This window comes from Octopus bimaculoides, chromosome 4 (genome assembly GCF_001194135.2).
Source record: "Octopus bimaculoides isolate UCB-OBI-ISO-001 chromosome 4, ASM119413v2, whole genome shotgun sequence".
Classification (NCBI taxonomy): Eukaryota; Metazoa; Mollusca; class Cephalopoda; order Octopoda; family Octopodidae; genus Octopus; species Octopus bimaculoides.
Window position 1 is genome coordinate 144676582 of NC_068984.1, and position 17836 is coordinate 144694417.

The window sequence follows — 17836 nt, forward strand, 5'->3', positions numbered from 1 at the left end:
AAAAAAAAAAAAAAAAATTAAAATTTATTTTATTATAAATTTATAAATGATACTTCCATCTTTCAGAATTTTACTGGTAGATTTATATTTCTTTGTGTTTATTGCAATAATTTTGTTGCTTATTCTAGGTTTGTTTTTCTTTTGCATTCATTCTTTATATTTTATTAATTTTTTTTGTTTGTTTATTTTTTTAAAAAATTTTGTTTTGTTTTCAAGAAATTTCTTCTGAAACTTCTGCTATCAAGAATATGTACAATGGTTTGGAGGTAGTTACTGCATTTTGGTAGAGGGGGGGGGGGCTATCACATTCAAGAAAATGAACCAGTTTGTTGTTGATAGTAACAGATGACATCAGAGGTCAGTTGTCAAAAACCAACAAAGGTCAGATTAGAAGCAAAATAGATTTATTTATTTATTTACAAAATTGATACAACAAATATATGTATCCAAGTGTGTGTTTATATAAAATTATGTGTTCAAGTGTATGTGCTATGTACAAATATATGGGTGTAAATATATATATATATACATATATATCTGTCATTATATTTCTGTGTGTATAATGAAAAGTGTGTGTGTGTACAATGCAATATATATTTTAAATTTTATTCAGTTTTTATAGCTTTATTTTTTTCCACTGCAGTCACAAAAGGACTTATTTTATCAATATCTCTCCTCCTTGCTATAAATGGACAGATCTTCATGACATATTTCACAAAGTATTTTTTACAATGAAAAGACTTATCAGCAATTCCTTGCCAATATCCACACTTGTGTGTGTGTGTGTGTGTGTACATGTATAGACACACACACACATACACACGTTTATATGGCTTATGCTTATATCACATTAAAACCATTGGTTTCCATTCAATCCTTGATACTGGACATAGTATTTTGCAGGAGAAACTATTTTAAAATTTGGATGCCCTCTTTGGCTCTTTGGGAACAAATTATATTTTGTTAGACTAATGATTATGGATTTTATGTTTACATACATATATATATATATATTATAGGAAAAATAAAAAACGAAGGCAGAACGAGTATCTCAAGTCATTTAGAATAATTTCATTAGGGTAAGGTGAATTAGATTATTCTAAATGACTTGAGATACTTGTTCTGCCTTGGTTTTTGATTTTTCCTCTAATATGATATATAATTACTATAACGAAATCCTTATATGGATCCCGAGATCCAGCTTTGGCTGTGATCTTGGAACCTAATGGTTGACCAACTATAGCACTTATTCAGCGTACCTATTCGTTTAGATCACAACTGAACTAAACTGCTCATATTCTTTATATATATATATATATATATATATACACACACACACACACACACATACACCTATATATACATACATTCATACACACAGACATTTCTTAATCCCAGATGTTTTCAAAAGTACAGATGACATGACACAAGGACAAGAGGGAATGTCAGCACCAATGCTACTTCACTCAAGTAGGGACAAGTGTGCGATATAAAACTGTATACACACACACACACACACACATACAACAGACTCCCTGCAGTTTCTGGACACCAAATTCCATCTCATGATCTGTGGCTATAGTAGAAGGCACTCCCCTAAGGTGTCTTGTAGTGAGACTGAAACACAAAACCATATGATTGCAAAGAGAATTTTTGAAGCAAACGACCATGTCCGCACCTACTATGTTTGTGTATGTGTGTATGTATATATATAAGTGCATGTATGCATGTATCTTTTCTTCTTTTACACTGTGGCCATGCTGGGGCACTGTTTTGAAGAAAGATTTAGTCAAATAAATTGACCCCAGTAATTGTTTTCTTCTTTAAGCTTTGTATTTATTCTATCAGTCTCTTTTGTCGAGTTGTTAAGTTATGGGGATGTAAACACACCAACACCGGTTGTCAAGCAGTGGTGGAGGACAAACACAGACACACACATATTATATATATATATAAACATGATGGTCTTCTTTCAGCTTCTGCGTACCAAATCCACTCACAAAGCATAAGTCAGCCTGGAGCTACAGTAAAAGACACTTGCCCAAGGTGTCACACACTGGGGCTGAACCTGGAACCATGTGGTTTGAAAGCAAGCTTCTTACACAATCATATATATATATATGGTCATTAAAATCCAGGAGAGGTGAGAAGCAAAGTAAGATTTAATTCTATATGGTTACAGCTGTTTCATAATTCATTTTTGGTTATATCATTGACTCTTATGCATACATACAATAATATAACACAAGAGAGGACTAACCATCTGGCTATTCTTTGGACATCTCAGATTCCTCTCTTATGAGTAAAAGACTATGGTCAGAGGGTTTTCTCCGCATCAGACACAAAAATACTCAATATACACCACAGAGATTTTCATAGAACATAGCATATTTTTATGTGTCTCCAGTTACTTCCTTGCCATGGTTTCATGCCAAGAATTAAACTGAATTGATTTTTCCAATGGAATTTCTTTGTAATTGGAGAAGCCACAACTGCAAAAGTCTGCTGAAGACTGATGCAACCAAATTCTTGGAGAATAGCATGAAGGTGTTGTAGGGAAATACCAGCTAACACCTTGTCTTAACACCTCACCTTTAGCTCAACATATGTCCTTATCACTTTGTTTTTACTTTCACTCTCAAAGTCATGGGGGATTTTCAAATTAGAAGAGGACTTCATTGACACTGATGCCTAGAAAAAATGCACTTAGCACACCTTGTAAATAGGTTAGTATAAGAAGGAATATTTAGTTGCAGAAACCAAACTGGAACCTCTGAGTGAGATGTGTTTTTTCAATTGGTCAGTGAGGGTCAGAACTCTGAATGAGAATTGATTTGACTAGGACTGTCCATTCAGCCATGCCAGCATAGCTGAATGGACATAAAACGGATAATGACATATACATAGTCATCACAATCCACACACACAGATATATATTGCTAAGTTAAGGGACATAAACAAATACTATATACACTAACGCACACACACACATATATATACACACAGAGAAACAAATAAGGAGTGGATTATGTCTGAATGGTTAAGAAGTTTGATCCCTTTGTGGCTCATCTTGAATAAAAGGTTTCTACAGTCATGGGTCACTCCTTACCTTGTAAGTGAAATGGGGTAAATGGAAACTGTATGGAAGCCTGTCGAGTGGATTGTACTTATGATCCCAAAGTACTGTCTCAAACTGATTCTGCCAGAGAATTTCATTAAGGGTACACGTGTCTGTGGAATACTCAGCCACTTACACATTAATTCAAGAGCAGATAATTCAGTTGATCGCAAACAACTTTAATCTCGTCCTTATAGTGAAATCGCCCTCAGTATGTTTTAGATGCATGTGTGTATGTATATATATATATATATATATATATATATATATATATATATCAGTTAATATATATACATGGATGTATTGGTGTGGAAGATTAAACTTAATAAATACAAAAAAACAAAAACAAGAGGAAGAGGTGGAGGAGGAAGAAGTATGATGGGAATTATGTTTCATTTTATTGTGAAAATGAAACAGAGATTTCATTGTGAAACTAAACAATGTTTCATTGTCAGACTAAAAACAGAAAGAAAGTTTAATAACTTTAACTTCCATAACAAACGCAGATAAAAATCCTTTCTACTAAAGGCACAAGGCCTAAAATTTTGCGGGAGGGGACTAGGTGATTATATTAACCCCAGTATTTCACTGGTACTTAATTTACTGACTCCGAAAGGATGAAAGGCAAAGTCGACTTTGGCAGAATTTGAACTCAGAACGTAGATGGGCAAAATACTGCTGAGCATTTTACCCGGTGTGGTAATGATTCTACCAGCTTGCTGTCTTAATAATAATAATAATAATAATAATAATAATAATAGCAGCAACAGAAAATTGCCATTTCTAAGACAAGTGCAAGGCTACACATTCTGGAGAGAGAGGAGAATTGAAGGAGGTGTGTGTGTGTGTATGAGTTACTTGGTTATAAACATCTCTGTCCTTTAACTGGTACTTTATTTTATTGTCCCTGGAACAATGAAAATTAGAGAACAGGGTGATGATACAAAGAAGATTGAGACAGTTTTATTGCTCACTATTTAAATGCCTAATATTCTCTACCCTAATAGGAATAATAATAATAATAATAATAATAATAATAATAATAATAATAATAATAATAATAATAATAATAATCATCCTTTCTACTATAGGCACAAAGCCTGAAATTTTGGAAGGAAGGGGATAGTTCTTGTGCTTGACCAATACTTTATTGATTCATGAAAGGAAGAAATGCAAAGTCAACTTTGGCAGAATTTGAACTCAGAATGCAAAAACTAAAGAAATCCTGCTAAGCATTTTGTCCGATGAAGAAACAAGTCTAGCAGCTTGTCGCTTTAATTTTGGCATAAAGCTAACAAATTTGAGGGGAGGGGCAAATCGATTACATTGGATCTTACTCTTGACTGATATTTTTATATCATTAACCTCAAAAGGATGACAGGCAAAGTTGCCATCAACAGAATCTGAACTCAGAACATAAAATAAATGGATGAAATCACGCTAAGCATTTTGTCTACCATGTTGATGATTCTATCCATCTCTCACCCAAATAATAATATTCCTTTCTCCTAAAGGCACAAGGCCTGAAATTTTGGGGTAGGAGGTAAGTCGATTACATTGACCCCCATTGTTTAACTGGTACTTATTTTACCAACCCCGAAAGGATGAAAGGCAAAGTTGACCTCGGTGGAATATGAACTCAGAATGTCAGGACAGATGAAATACCATTAAGCAGTTTGCCTGGCGTGCTAACAACTCTGCCAGCTCACCACCTTAATAATAATAATAATAATAACGGTTTCAAATTTTGGCAAAAGGTTAGTGCTTTGGGGGAGGGGGTAAGTTAATTACATTGACCCCCAGTTTTCAACTTCTACTTATTTTATTGACCCCGGACCTAAAACCACATTATTGTGAAGCAAACTTCTTAACCAAATGACCATGCTTGTGCAGTGTTTGTGTAGCGTCTTTGGTGGAAATACAAAAAGAAAAAAAATGCGTTGGACGTTGTTTAGGGCCCCATGGCAGAGTTTTGAGTAATTGAAAAGGTAACTTGGAAGGGTTAACAAAGGAACAATTTTTAAAAATCAGTAAATAATTGCAAAAATGAAAGAAATTAATAAAAAATGATTTTAATAACATTTAAATAAGTCATGCTTCCTATATATATATATATATATATATATATATATTTTACATTGAACACACAATCAAACCCTCTCTCTTTCCTCTCTCAAGCATACACGTAAATACACCCTGAAAACTTTGCTGTCATCTCTCTTACTCATTTCAGTCACTGGACTGTGGCCATGCTGGTGCATTGCTCCAAAAGGTTTTAGTCAAACAAATCAAACATAATATTTTCTTTTAGTCTGATACTTATTTTATCAGTGACTGTTTTGCCAAACTGCTAAGTTATAGGGATGTAAAGAAACCCAACACGACAGGCTTCCACTCATGATGCATTGGTTGGCCCAGTGCTATAGTAGAAAACATTTGCCAGAGGTGCTGCACAGTGGGACTGAACTCAAAACTGCATGGTTGTAAAGCACACTCCTTAACCACACATCCACACCTGCTACACACATAAAATTAACATTTCCTATGAAAACAGGACAAAATCATTTCGTTTTGAGGAACTGATAAAAAAAAAAATTAATTAGAAAATAAATATCACCATCATCATTGTGATGGTGGTTATTTTTTCTTCTCAACCTTCTCCTCCTCCTCCTCCTCACCATCATCACCAGTCAAAGAGGTATTTGTTACATTAGTTTATATATGTGTATGTGTGTGTATCAGGAAGTATGAATGAGTGTAAGTAATTTCAGATGTGTGTGTATGTATATGTATATATGTGTGTGTGCTGTTGCATGTATGTATATGTAAATATGTGCCTGATATATATATGTGCGTGTGTGTGTGTTGTGTAGTGTGTGTTGTGTTGTGTGTGTGTGTGTGTTGTGGTGTGTGTGTAGACAATGGTACTTCTGATATACACAAGAGAAAATAAAAATATTTGTACGATATATATTTTTACATTTTTTTAAGATAATCATTTATATTAAATATTTTACCAATATTAAATATTATTTTATACATTCAATAATTTTTTTAAAAATTTCTGCTTTTCATTACTTTTTTTTTTTTTACAAAAGTCTTTTTTTTTTTAATTAAATTCAGTTTTCTTTTTTTTTTTTGCAAGTGCCCCATTTGATGTCTTTAATCAAGACATCAATGTTTTGTTTTGGAAGAAAAAAAATTAAATAAAAAAAATAAAATAGAAATTTAATTAACAATAACTTTTAAGTTTAAAAACTTAAGAAATATCACATTTTAGTTTGTTTTGTAGTCTGTGTTGAAGGAGGTGGAATATAATTTGGTAATGGAGTAGCGACTGACTCAGGGTTTACAAAAATAAATGACTGAAATTCTTAGATTTTGGGTTAGTTTGTTACCCAAGTTTACGTGGATTGGGGATGGTTTCTACAAAATTCTTCCATCCTAAATTACCACTAATAATAATTGTGCTGTTTTATACAAAAGAAAATGCATTATAAGCTAGCAAACTGAAAGGCAAAATTAAGAAACTTATGTCCAATAATGTTGCCTTTTTATTTGAATAATTTAAAATTGAGATTTAAAAAGAAAAAAAATTATTTGTTGCTCTCTTAGCAATTGTTATTAATTTTTAAAACTTACTGCAAATTATAATTTATTTGATATTTGAAAATAACATTAAAGTTTAAAAAAGAAATTAGCTATGAAATTTTTTAAAAACTTTCTTTTGTTGGGTGGGGTGTTCTGAATCAAGCAATCTGGTTGCAATTGCTGATGCAAGCAATCTGGTTGCAATTGCTGATGCAAGCAATCTGGTACCAATTGCAGATGCAAGCAATCTGCTAGCAATTGCTGATGCAAGCAATCTGGTAGCAATTGCAGATGCAAGCAATCTGGTAGCAATTGCTGATGCAAGCAATCTGCTAGCAATTGCTGATGTAAGCAATCTGCTAGCAATTGCTGATGCAAGCAATCTGCTAGCAATTGCTGATGCAAGCAATCTGCTAGCAATTGATGATGCAAGCAATCTGCTAGCATTTGCTGATGTAATCAATCTGCTAGCAATTGCAGATGCAAGCAATCTATCTAGTAGTTGCCTCAAATTTAATTCAAGTAATCTACTTGCGATCCTAGACTCAACCAATCAGCTGGCAATCTCAGATACACAAGCAAGGACTCTGCTTGTATCTGTAATTATTAAAACTTAATAAAATGCTGGGAACTGCCATTCTTTGAAGAATTCCGTCTCATCAGGATCTTTATTTAAAACATCAAAAAACAGAAAGAATTCTCAGCTGAACAAGAAGTCTTCTGAGAGAACTGTGGAAGCCCTAGTAACACTGGTTACCAATGCTAAAAGGCTGCAGGCCAGGGATTATATTAAACAGAATAGGGAATTGAAATTCTTCTTTTTCTTGTGATTCTATTAAAAAAATTCTACTTCAAAGTCTGAAAGTCTGTCAGTGACCAACACCTAAAGGATGTTTCTGATGCAGCCTTAGTCTTTTGGGATATGCTTTGTTCTTTAAGAGACAAAAAGAAAAATATGTGGGAAAATAAGGAGTGAATTTTAGGGGTCTGTTTCCATTACAGATAGAAGAGGTGGTGTGGGTAACCTACCCATGGAACTACCTTGATCCACAGAGAATTAAGCTTCACTGGGAAGTTTGATAGTCTAGAATATAATTGCTGAAGCCTGTACAAGAATTTAGAGACTTCTTTATATTAATTGGAGATTATTTTCAAAATAACTCAAGGATTGGCTTCATCGGAATTAAAAGGGTCTATTATGATTCAGTTCAACTCTGGAGATTGAAAAAAAAAATAATAAATACAAAAAAAAATTTTAAATATCCAAGTCTTTTTTTTTTTTTTGAAGATACAATGATTACTTCAAGAGTTCGTTATGAAATGCCAGTCAAATTCTTATGACAGATCTTCCAAAATTTCCAGTGTCTGTGATTTTGAATAACAAGATCTGTGCTATTCAACTATATCCGTCTTCTTTTGACACCATTTTATGAAAACGAAAATTAAAGCTTTTTTTGTTTTGTTGAAATGTTATTGTTTTGTTAAAAAAAAAAATGAAAAATAATTATTTTGCAATGAATAAATATTGTATAAAAGAATATGAAACGTGTTGAGGAAATAAATAGAATTTCACAAAATTTGGTTTACACAGGTTTTAGATTTTTTCCATTCCTTTTTCAAGTATATAAAATCTTTACATACGTATGCATGTATATATATATATATATATACACATATATATATATATATGTAACAAAGTACAGATACATACATACTTTGTATGTATGTATACATATAAAGGCACAAAACTTTAAAGTTCACTTCATTCATAATAACTCTGAGTATTTGTAATAGTAAACTTTTGTAAAACTTATTGTTCCAAATGCGTAGGAAGCAATGCAGGGTATTTGAAATTCTGAACAGGGAAATACATTGGCTGGTTACAGTACATATGTTTGTTATAAGGCTGGTTGAAGCTGCTGGTACAAAACTCCGGTGTACATGGAATGGGTGACATAAGGCAGTTAGAGCTGGCAAATGTTACAGGTGGATACTGCATTTCGTGGTAGTTCTCTGTTTTAATATAATTAACCTCTTCGTGGGGCATTACCATTTGGGAAATCTGAAACTCTTCAGGTATAGACACAGTGTGGTTTAGGGGAGGTATATTCTTATTTGGTGGCCCCGAAACACAAGGCACAGTCTTTGGAGTCTGTAAGTTACTGTTGACAGGTGTGTATTCTGAAGTATTTGACTTTGACGTTGAAGATTGAGCGAGGAACATATCTTGGAGACCTGCAGGAATGTGGCCATTGTCCATTTGAGTACACCACTGTCTGAGCTAAAAATAAAGAATGACATTTCACAACACTTTGTAGCAGTGACAAACTTCCATTGCTGGTGAACTCCCTGCAGATATATCAATGTATGTGTGCATGACTAAAATGTCTTTTAAGAACATGTCTGATATCTTTGAGCAGGGAATTTATACATACATCTAATGTGTACAAGTATGTACACAAATACTTATGTGTACAGAATAGCTTCATGCACTCACATACATAGACACAGACGTACCTCGAGTTGGAAAGTAAGTCAAATGTTTTTTATTGTCATGGATTTGATGAAATGAGATAAAAGTGGCAATATTCCATTGTCAAGTGAATAAATGAAAGAAAGAGAGAAAGAGGGAAGGAGAGAAAGAAGGAGAGAGAAAGTAAGGAAGAAGGAAAGAAAGTTGTTTATTATCAGAACAATAAATTCTTGTAGGATTGTAATCTGTTTGAAAGATTTTTTGTTTTTTTTAACGGATTTCCTTTTAGCATGCCAAGAATTAAATATAGACAAGAAGAAGAGAAGAAAATGCATCATGAGGCAGAGCTTTATTTCATTCTTGCTGCTAACGTAGCTATTTCATTGACTAGAGACAGACATATTTAAGAGTACTGGTTTAATAGCCTAAGAGCTGTGCCAAGAATAAAAACATGATAACATAAATATAATAACAAGTTGTGATGTTACAGTGACCCAGACAAATTGTTAACTTTCTTTCAGGCCATCAATTTTGTAGTTTTTAAGCTGACAAATTAGTCTGGACCAAACATGGCTGTGCTTGTCAATTAGCTGTACACTGTTACTGGAAGCTAGCTGAAGCAATTCTACAAAACTTTGAGACGAAATATGAAAAAATTCCAAAAATAATAAAATATTTTCAAAGTATTTTATAAAAAAACTTTTTGATATAATTTTGATATTTAATAGAAAAAAAAAATCAATATTTGTGGATGTTGGAAGTAAATTGCTGTGAAATTGTTGAAAATATAACAGCAAAAAAAAAAAAAATCATATAAATTATAAATTCTTGGATGAAATATGGAAAATTTTGCAAAATATTTTTAACATGATGTAAATAAAACAAATTAAGTGTTTTCTTAAGTGTGTTTTGTGATAAACTAAGACATTTGTTTGAACAATTGAAATCTCTGCAGAGTTCACATTAACAACAAATATATGATATTACAATATTAATTACAGAATGAAAAAATATAATTAATTAGAACAATCATCAAAATATTTATTTATAAAATGTGAACAACTAAAAAAAAATTTACAATTTGTTAAATACAAAAAACTTTGAATTTATTATTATAATTATAATAATTTTAATTATTAACATTATAATAATGTTTATTGTCATCAACATACTCATTATTATTATTATTATTATTATTATTATTATTATTACTATTATTATTACAGAGGTAGGTACCATGATGCAGAAGTTCTCGACGAACCCAACCTGTGGTGAAAGTTGCAAATTTCTCCAGTTCGTAGTGTTCCAAGTTATTTAAAATGCCATCAAGAAAGGTCTGAACATCACAACATCTTATCCCCACCTCCTTCATACTTACCTAAAAATTTCCGGCTTAGTTCTTACATAAAAACAAATCTGTTACAAATATTTATATTATTAAAAAAAAAAAAAAAAAAGACAGGGGGATTGTCAGAAATGGCAGAGTGTTGACCAAAATGTTATTTAGATCCCAAGTTTAAATCCAGCCAGAGTTGGTTTTACCTTTCATGCCTTCTGGTGTTGATTTAATCAACTATAGTCCCTCACCAAAATGTGTGACCTTGTGCTGAATGTTTGAAATCAATAACAACAGCTGCACGGGATGGCAGGTACAATTTCTCTAATCAAATAGTGTTTATTATGGCATTAACCAATTTCACAGGTATTTACTGTTAACTGCAATGGGGTTTGAATTGAGAACAGGAATAGTCATTAACATTGGCATATAACTGAATACTGATGTCTAATATTCACACAAGACCACACGATATAAATTATTATATTGATCTCTAGAATTGGTTGGATACTTCATTCTATCAACCCTTGGAAGAAAGATTGTTGAACTCAGTAAAGTTGAACTCAGAACAAACAGGGGTGTATTTAAATATCAATTTCTAACATAAATACAAAGCCTCAAATTTCTCTGGGAAGTACCAACCCTAGTAGTTGACTGGTATTTTATTTTATCAATTTTGAAAGGTCGAAAGGTAAAGTTAATTTCTGAGGTATTTGGACTCCCATAGTCAAAGGAGGTAACTCTCTATTACACTGCTAAATCTGACAATCCTAATTAACATCAATGGCATTAATGATTAATTACTAAAAAAAGAGCAAACATCATAAAGCAAAGAGATAAAACCATGTATGGGATGATCAGGTTTGTGTTTAAGAGGTTGGGCTTAATGCATGGCTTCAGACAGGGGTCCCCAAACATTTTAGACCATCGACCTGCTTCATGGAATCTTTGACCCCTCATCGACTTCCAGGCATGTACAAGAAAATAAATAAATAATAATAATAATAATTAAGTAGATGTGCATTTATTAACCCCTTGAATAGTCACATCGACCCCCCTCCCCCCAGGGGTCGATATCGACCACTTTGGAGATCCTTGGCTTAAGACATTCTCTTTTCCCACGTTCTAATAACCTTGAGAAAGGCATGAATATCACACAATCATGTCTCCTCCCCACCACCACCACCACCACCATCATCAGAAGAAGCAAGAAATTCTGAAACTGATACAATAAAGAAGAAATAAGAAAATAACTCCAAGAGTGTCTTTTTTTACATCATTTACTTTAATATTTTACCATGTCCCCTCCCACTCCTAATCCACTGTCCATAACCTCTCCTGCTCTGTGAGGGTTTGCTCTGGCAGCCCACCATTAATATCTACTTTTTTCCCAGCTAATTCCCACCCACCCATATAGAATTTCCAGGCCAATTTTCTACAGCCAAATACTTGTGCTTGTTCTTTCTATAAAGTCACCTTGTCCCCTTTTCAAATACTCCCCCCACCACTTAGTGGAAGGAGCTCCCCCCCTCTTTTTTTCCCCTCTTCCTTTTCCTGTTTTGCAAATTACTTGGTCACCACCTCATCAGTGCTGGTGGCAAGAAAAAGGTATTCAGTCCACTCTGTAAAGTGGTTGGCATTAGGAAGGGCATCCAGCTGCAGAAATGATGCCAAAACAGACAATTGGAGCACAACACAGCTCTGTTTTTCTTGCTGGATCTTGTCAAAACGTCCAACCATATGGTCATGGTAAATGGACGTTGGAGGAGGAAGAAGAGGATGGGATTAAATAAATCTTAGTATGTAGGAGAGCATAGTTCACAAATGATGTAGTTTCAGGTTCAATACCATGATGTAGCACCTCAAGTGCCATTTTCTATAGCCTCAGGCTGACTCATGGTTTATGAAAGGAACTCAGCACATGGAAACTGTACAGAAGCCCAAAGATATGGATATATCTTGTAACAGTATATATCAGCAAAAAATGTAAAGATTGCAGATAAAAACCCCTTGAAAAAACTCCTCAAACCCTTGCTATTGTGTGTGAACCAGTGGATGGTGCGTTGGAGATCTGTAACCAACTAGAATACTGTTCAAGAAATTTCCATCTTCCATTTTCTCCACCAATATTCCTGGAAGGATGATGAGGATAGAGTCCTCAGCGATCTCCTCCATAAGATCCTATTCAAATTCCCAAGAGCAACCAACTGTTCTTGGTTTATCTCTGGATCTCCTGAAGATTGGCCTGGCTTGAAGAATTTGTCATGTGATCCTTTCCTGCAACATTCTGATCATATGTGTGTAGTACCAGAACTATGACCTCTCAATGAAGAAAAGTGGTAGCTTGGCCTGGACAGATCCCTTGATCTCTGAGCTACATACCTCGGCTGATTAATGCTACTCCAGAATTCCTTTGTATTTCAGATGCTGGTGTGTGCAATTGAAATTGGTCACAACCCAACATTAACGACCATAGGTGCGGATAGACATGAAACCAAATTGAAGAAACCTGATATATAAATATCCCTGATAAAGCTGCTCTGTGTATCATAAATGATATCATCATGAAAATAAGATTAAATGGAAAATCATTTTAGATGTGTGCAAAATACAGCTGATGGCTTCAATCTATTTTAAGTGATGTAGTACCTGCAACTGCATAGCAAACCAGTTAGAAGCATTTAGTAAACTGCTAGAGTGTCTATATGGGGTTGGTCAAGATGCTAGAAATAGTAGTTAAATTTCCTCTCAACACTTTATGCAAGGTGTCTCTTTTTTTTTTTTTTTTCAAGTAAATAATGTAGTTCTGTAGACATAATGTATAAAAGAAAATTAGGGATTTGGTCATGGATGGAATGTCTTTGATCAGCCCTGATTTGGGGTTAATAAAATAGTGCTGCTGCTGCTGTGGAGGATGATACCACCCATGCCAACAACAACAACAACAAAAAGTAAAAGATCCAAAACACTACAACATTGTTATTTCTATTTGACAAAATAATGACAAAATAAACTGAAAATTTAAATTTCAGGTTTAGCTGTGTCCCAGTGTCCAATAGTAAATGATAAATAAATGAAGTTAACAAGTTTGGTATGGCAGGTTCGATCTCACTGAGTGACACTTAAGTAGGTGTCTTCTGCTTTAGAATTGGTGTCATCAGTGCATTGTTGATGCAATTTGGTAGATAGAAGTTGTGATAGAAGCTGATTGTGCATGTGTCTGCGTTTGTTGTCTGTAAGTATATATGCATGTATGGTAAGGACTGATCTCAGGGTGTTGGGCCTCACAGAGGAAATGACAACAGACTGAGATGTCTGGTGTTGTATGAGGTTCTTGAGAAGACCTGCCCATGTCAGCAAAACTGAGTTCTAGAAGTGTTGCGTATCCCACCCACCCGTAACAAGAAAAATTTCCACACACCCTACCCCAACAAACCAAACTACATCTCTTCTCTTCCTCACATCTCTTTCATGCCCTATTCTTATCTCTCCCTTTCCAATCCTGTCTTCATGGCCCTGCTCACTGCAGCATAGCTAGCCAGTAGCCCCATCCCACTCTATATACCCAGGTTTCCACCACTCACTGCAATCCCCTCCCTCTATTCTCTTCTCATGCTTCTTTAGCAATGCTCTGCCGCTTATATTATGACCTCTGTACCTCAAAGATATGCCCTGGCATTTGCCACCATCTACTCCTCTCTTCTTTTACTCAACCATCCCATTATATTCTGATCCCCATTGCTTGTGAGTATGCCTGGCACTTTACTACCACTGTCTCCCACTCTCTCTTTCTCCTGCTCTTTCCTCAGGCTGGGTGACCATGTACTTCCTCTACTGCAGCACACCTGTTTCTGTCCTCATTCCTGATCTCTCTCTCTCCCCAGCCGAGTAACCTTGTACTTCCTCTACATCAAGACACCTGTTTCTGTCTCTCTGTCTCACTATAACCTTTCATCATCTGATACAAGATCATCTCCACCAATGCCTCCTCCCCCCCTCAAAAGACATTTATCTTGCAAGTTACTTGGTGACCCTGTCAGTACAGGTGCCACTTAAAAAGCATCCAGTCCACACTGTAAAGTGGTTGGCATTTGGCAGGGCATCCACTCGTAAAAACCTTGCCAAACTGACCTCGCCTGTGCTTGTGCTACATAAAAAGCACCAAGTCTACTATGCTGAGTGGTTGGTGTTAGGAAGGGCCTCCAGCTGTAAAAATCCTGCCAAAACAGACACAGAAGCCAGCTGCTGTTAAACCCTCCAACCCATGCCAGCATAGAAAGCAGATGGTAAATGATGATGATGTATATTTTTCTTTTTTCTTTTCAATTTAAAATAATTTTTGATGAGGCACCTACTTAGTAGTAAAGTTGCAAAGGAAAAAAATCTTTTCTTTGCCATCTTTTAAACCTTAAAAACATTTTGCTGATCATTATTCTTCTAAATATCAGGATCATTTCTTGTGGATAACTTAAGGAGATGCATTCTCTCCCAAACAACCCAGTTCAGTCCAGGCAGGTTGGTACGTATCCTGTAGCTCTAATAATAAGCATGAAACTGAAAGTGCATTTGGGGCTGAACAGGGTTTTTTGGGAGAGACTGCATCTCCTTAATTTATACACTACAGTGGTATGTATGTATGCCTGCATGTGTATATTAGGAAAAAGATATGTAGAACAGGGAGAAAATTACTGATGCACTGGTGCAATAAAAAAAATGCCATGTCTGTAGCACAAAAACATTTGCCTCTCATCAGAGCCACCATTGTAAAATGCAATGAACTGCAATTGGCTTATAGGAAATCTATCATCAATGACACTATTGTTTATATTAAGGTCCCAGGAGGCATGTTACATGTGTTACAGATGTGTTACACATATCTAGCAGAGCTGATTGAGAGGATCCTATTACAACAACAACAACAACAACAACAACAACATGGTGTCACCATGGGTTACTAAATTGATATACAATTAGCAGATTATGCTGCTTTTCAGAGTTGAACACTATTTTTTTTAAACATTTAAACCACTTGCTACTTGAAAATTTCAATTTTTAATGGTAACAATCAGTGTTCCCTTCAGGCTGTGTGCTTGTGCACATGCACTCATTTTAACAACTCAGAAAGGAAAACAATGTGTGCGCACAGGTTTTTAAAGTGAAATTGAATTTTTTTAATCACAAAGTTTGAATGATGTTTACTCACATGGATGTACACATACTGAGCAAATAAAGACAAATTTTACGCACAATGCAAATCTCTGTGCATGCCCACAGCAAAAAAAGGAGGTGGGGGGAAGTTGGAAATCATTAAATTATAAACTAATTCAGTTAGAAACGACTCACAGATGTTTTTTATAATTTACAAACAAGATTTTCATAATGGGTTCCCTTCTAACAGGATCTGCTTCGATTATGATCTGGCAACTTTTGTGCAACAAGCTTACTGGGCCTTAAAGAGTAGAGTAACAGAGGATAATGTCAATGAGTATTACAATGTAAGTTAAGTTCCAACTCAATGATATATACAGTATATGATGGCATAAAAGACACGTGGCCATGTTAGATGCATCTCAACTTCAGAAGTGCATGTTCAAGACAAAATATTTTTAGTGCATTAAAGCATGTAAGATGGGCCCAGTTTTGGATATAAGACCTGGGGGAATTTTGGGGGAATTTTTTGCAGGGAGAAGATGGCATCTTATACACTACCAAATATGGTAATTTATCTCCAAATAGCAGCTGAAGAATATGGTATGATTCAAAAGAAATGTTTTTTTTACATTTATTACTGAATAAAATTTGCAAAAATAAAAAAGTTATTAAAAAAAAAATTATATAGTCAGTTATAAAAATATTTTCTGATAACATATATGTTTGTTGAAGAAAAGGGGTCGGATATAGTAATATAAATGCTGTAGTATATAACTGGTATGTATTTTATGAATCTTGGAGGAATGAAAGTTGACTGTTGAGATTGAAACTCAAAATCTAGATAAGTGGAATTAGATCCATCTAAGGATTTTGTCTGATGCATCATTAATTACTACCACCACCACCACCACCACACTATTATATTTAGTAAAGCTCTCCACCACCATCACCGGGTGAAATGCTTCGCGGTAGTTTGTCTGCCGCTGCGTTTTGAGTTCAAATTCTGCCAAGGTCGACTTTGCCTTTCATCCGTTCAAGGTTGATAAATTAAGTACCAGTAAAAAATTGGGGTCGATGTAATTGACGTATCCCCTCCTCCCTCAAATTTCAGGCTTTGTGCCTTTAATAGAAAGGATTATTATCATTATTATTATCATTATTATTATTATTAAGATGGCAAGTTGGCGGAATCGTTAACATGCTGGATAAAATGCTTAGCGGCATTTCATCTGTCTTTATATTCATCATCATCATCATCATCATTTAACGTCCATTGTCCATGCTGGCATGGGTTGGATGATTTGACCGAGCTGGCATGCTGGAAGGCTGCACCAGACTCCAGTCTGATTTGGCATGGTTTTCAACAGCTGGATGCCCTTCCTAATGCCAATCACTCAGAGTGTAATCAATGCTCTTACATACCACCAGCATGGGTGCCATTTACATGACACTGGGGTGCTTTTATGTGCCACTGGCATGGGTGCCAATTTGTGTGACACCAGTATCTGCCATGACTGCGATTTTGCTCGACTTGATAGGTCTTCTTCTCAAGCACGGCATAATGCCAAAAGTCTCAATCCTTGCTTCTGTGAAGCCCAACACTTGAAAGGAGTTCAGCCACTTTGCCTCCGTGAGGGCCAATGCTTGAAGGGTGTTCTTTACATGCTACCAGCACAGTAGCACTTGGCTTGATGAGTCCTCTCAAGCACAGCATATCACAAAAAGTTCTCGGTCACTAGTCATTGCCTCTGTGAGGTCCAAAGTTCAAAGATCATGCTTCATCATCTTGACCCATGTCTTCCTGGGTATACTTCTAACACAGATTCCCTACATAGTTAGAGATTGGCACTTCTTTACACAGCTGTCCTTCTTGATACACATCACATGACAATACCAGCGCAGTCATCTCTCTCGCACACCACATCTGATTCCTCTTATGCTTAACTTTTCTCTCAAGATGCTTACATTCTGTCAAACATGCACACTGACATTACATCCAGTGAAGCACACTGGCTTCATTTCTTTCAAGCCTACGCCTGTCCTCGGCTGTCACAGCCCATGTTTCACTGCCATGCAGCATAGCTGTTTTCACACAAGCATCAAACAATCTGCCTTTCACTCTGAGAGAGAGAGAGAGAGAGAGAGAGAGAGAGAGAGAGAGAGAGAG

General features: G+C 35.2%; 1 protein-coding gene across 3 annotated transcripts in view; it reads right to left on the reverse strand.

Moving 5' to 3' along the window:
- Positions 1-387: 387 nt before the first annotated feature.
- Positions 388-17836, reverse strand: part of LOC106881915 (uncharacterized) — an 83708-nt gene continuing 66259 nt past the window's right edge. For all 3 annotated transcript variants that reach the window (XM_052967580.1, XM_014932436.2, XM_014932435.2), the window contains one exon: positions 388-8990. In XM_052967580.1, coding sequence (XP_052823540.1) covers positions 8520-8990 — 471 coding nt within the window. In that variant the 3' untranslated portion in view covers positions 388-8519. The remainder of the gene's footprint in view (positions 8991-17836) is intronic.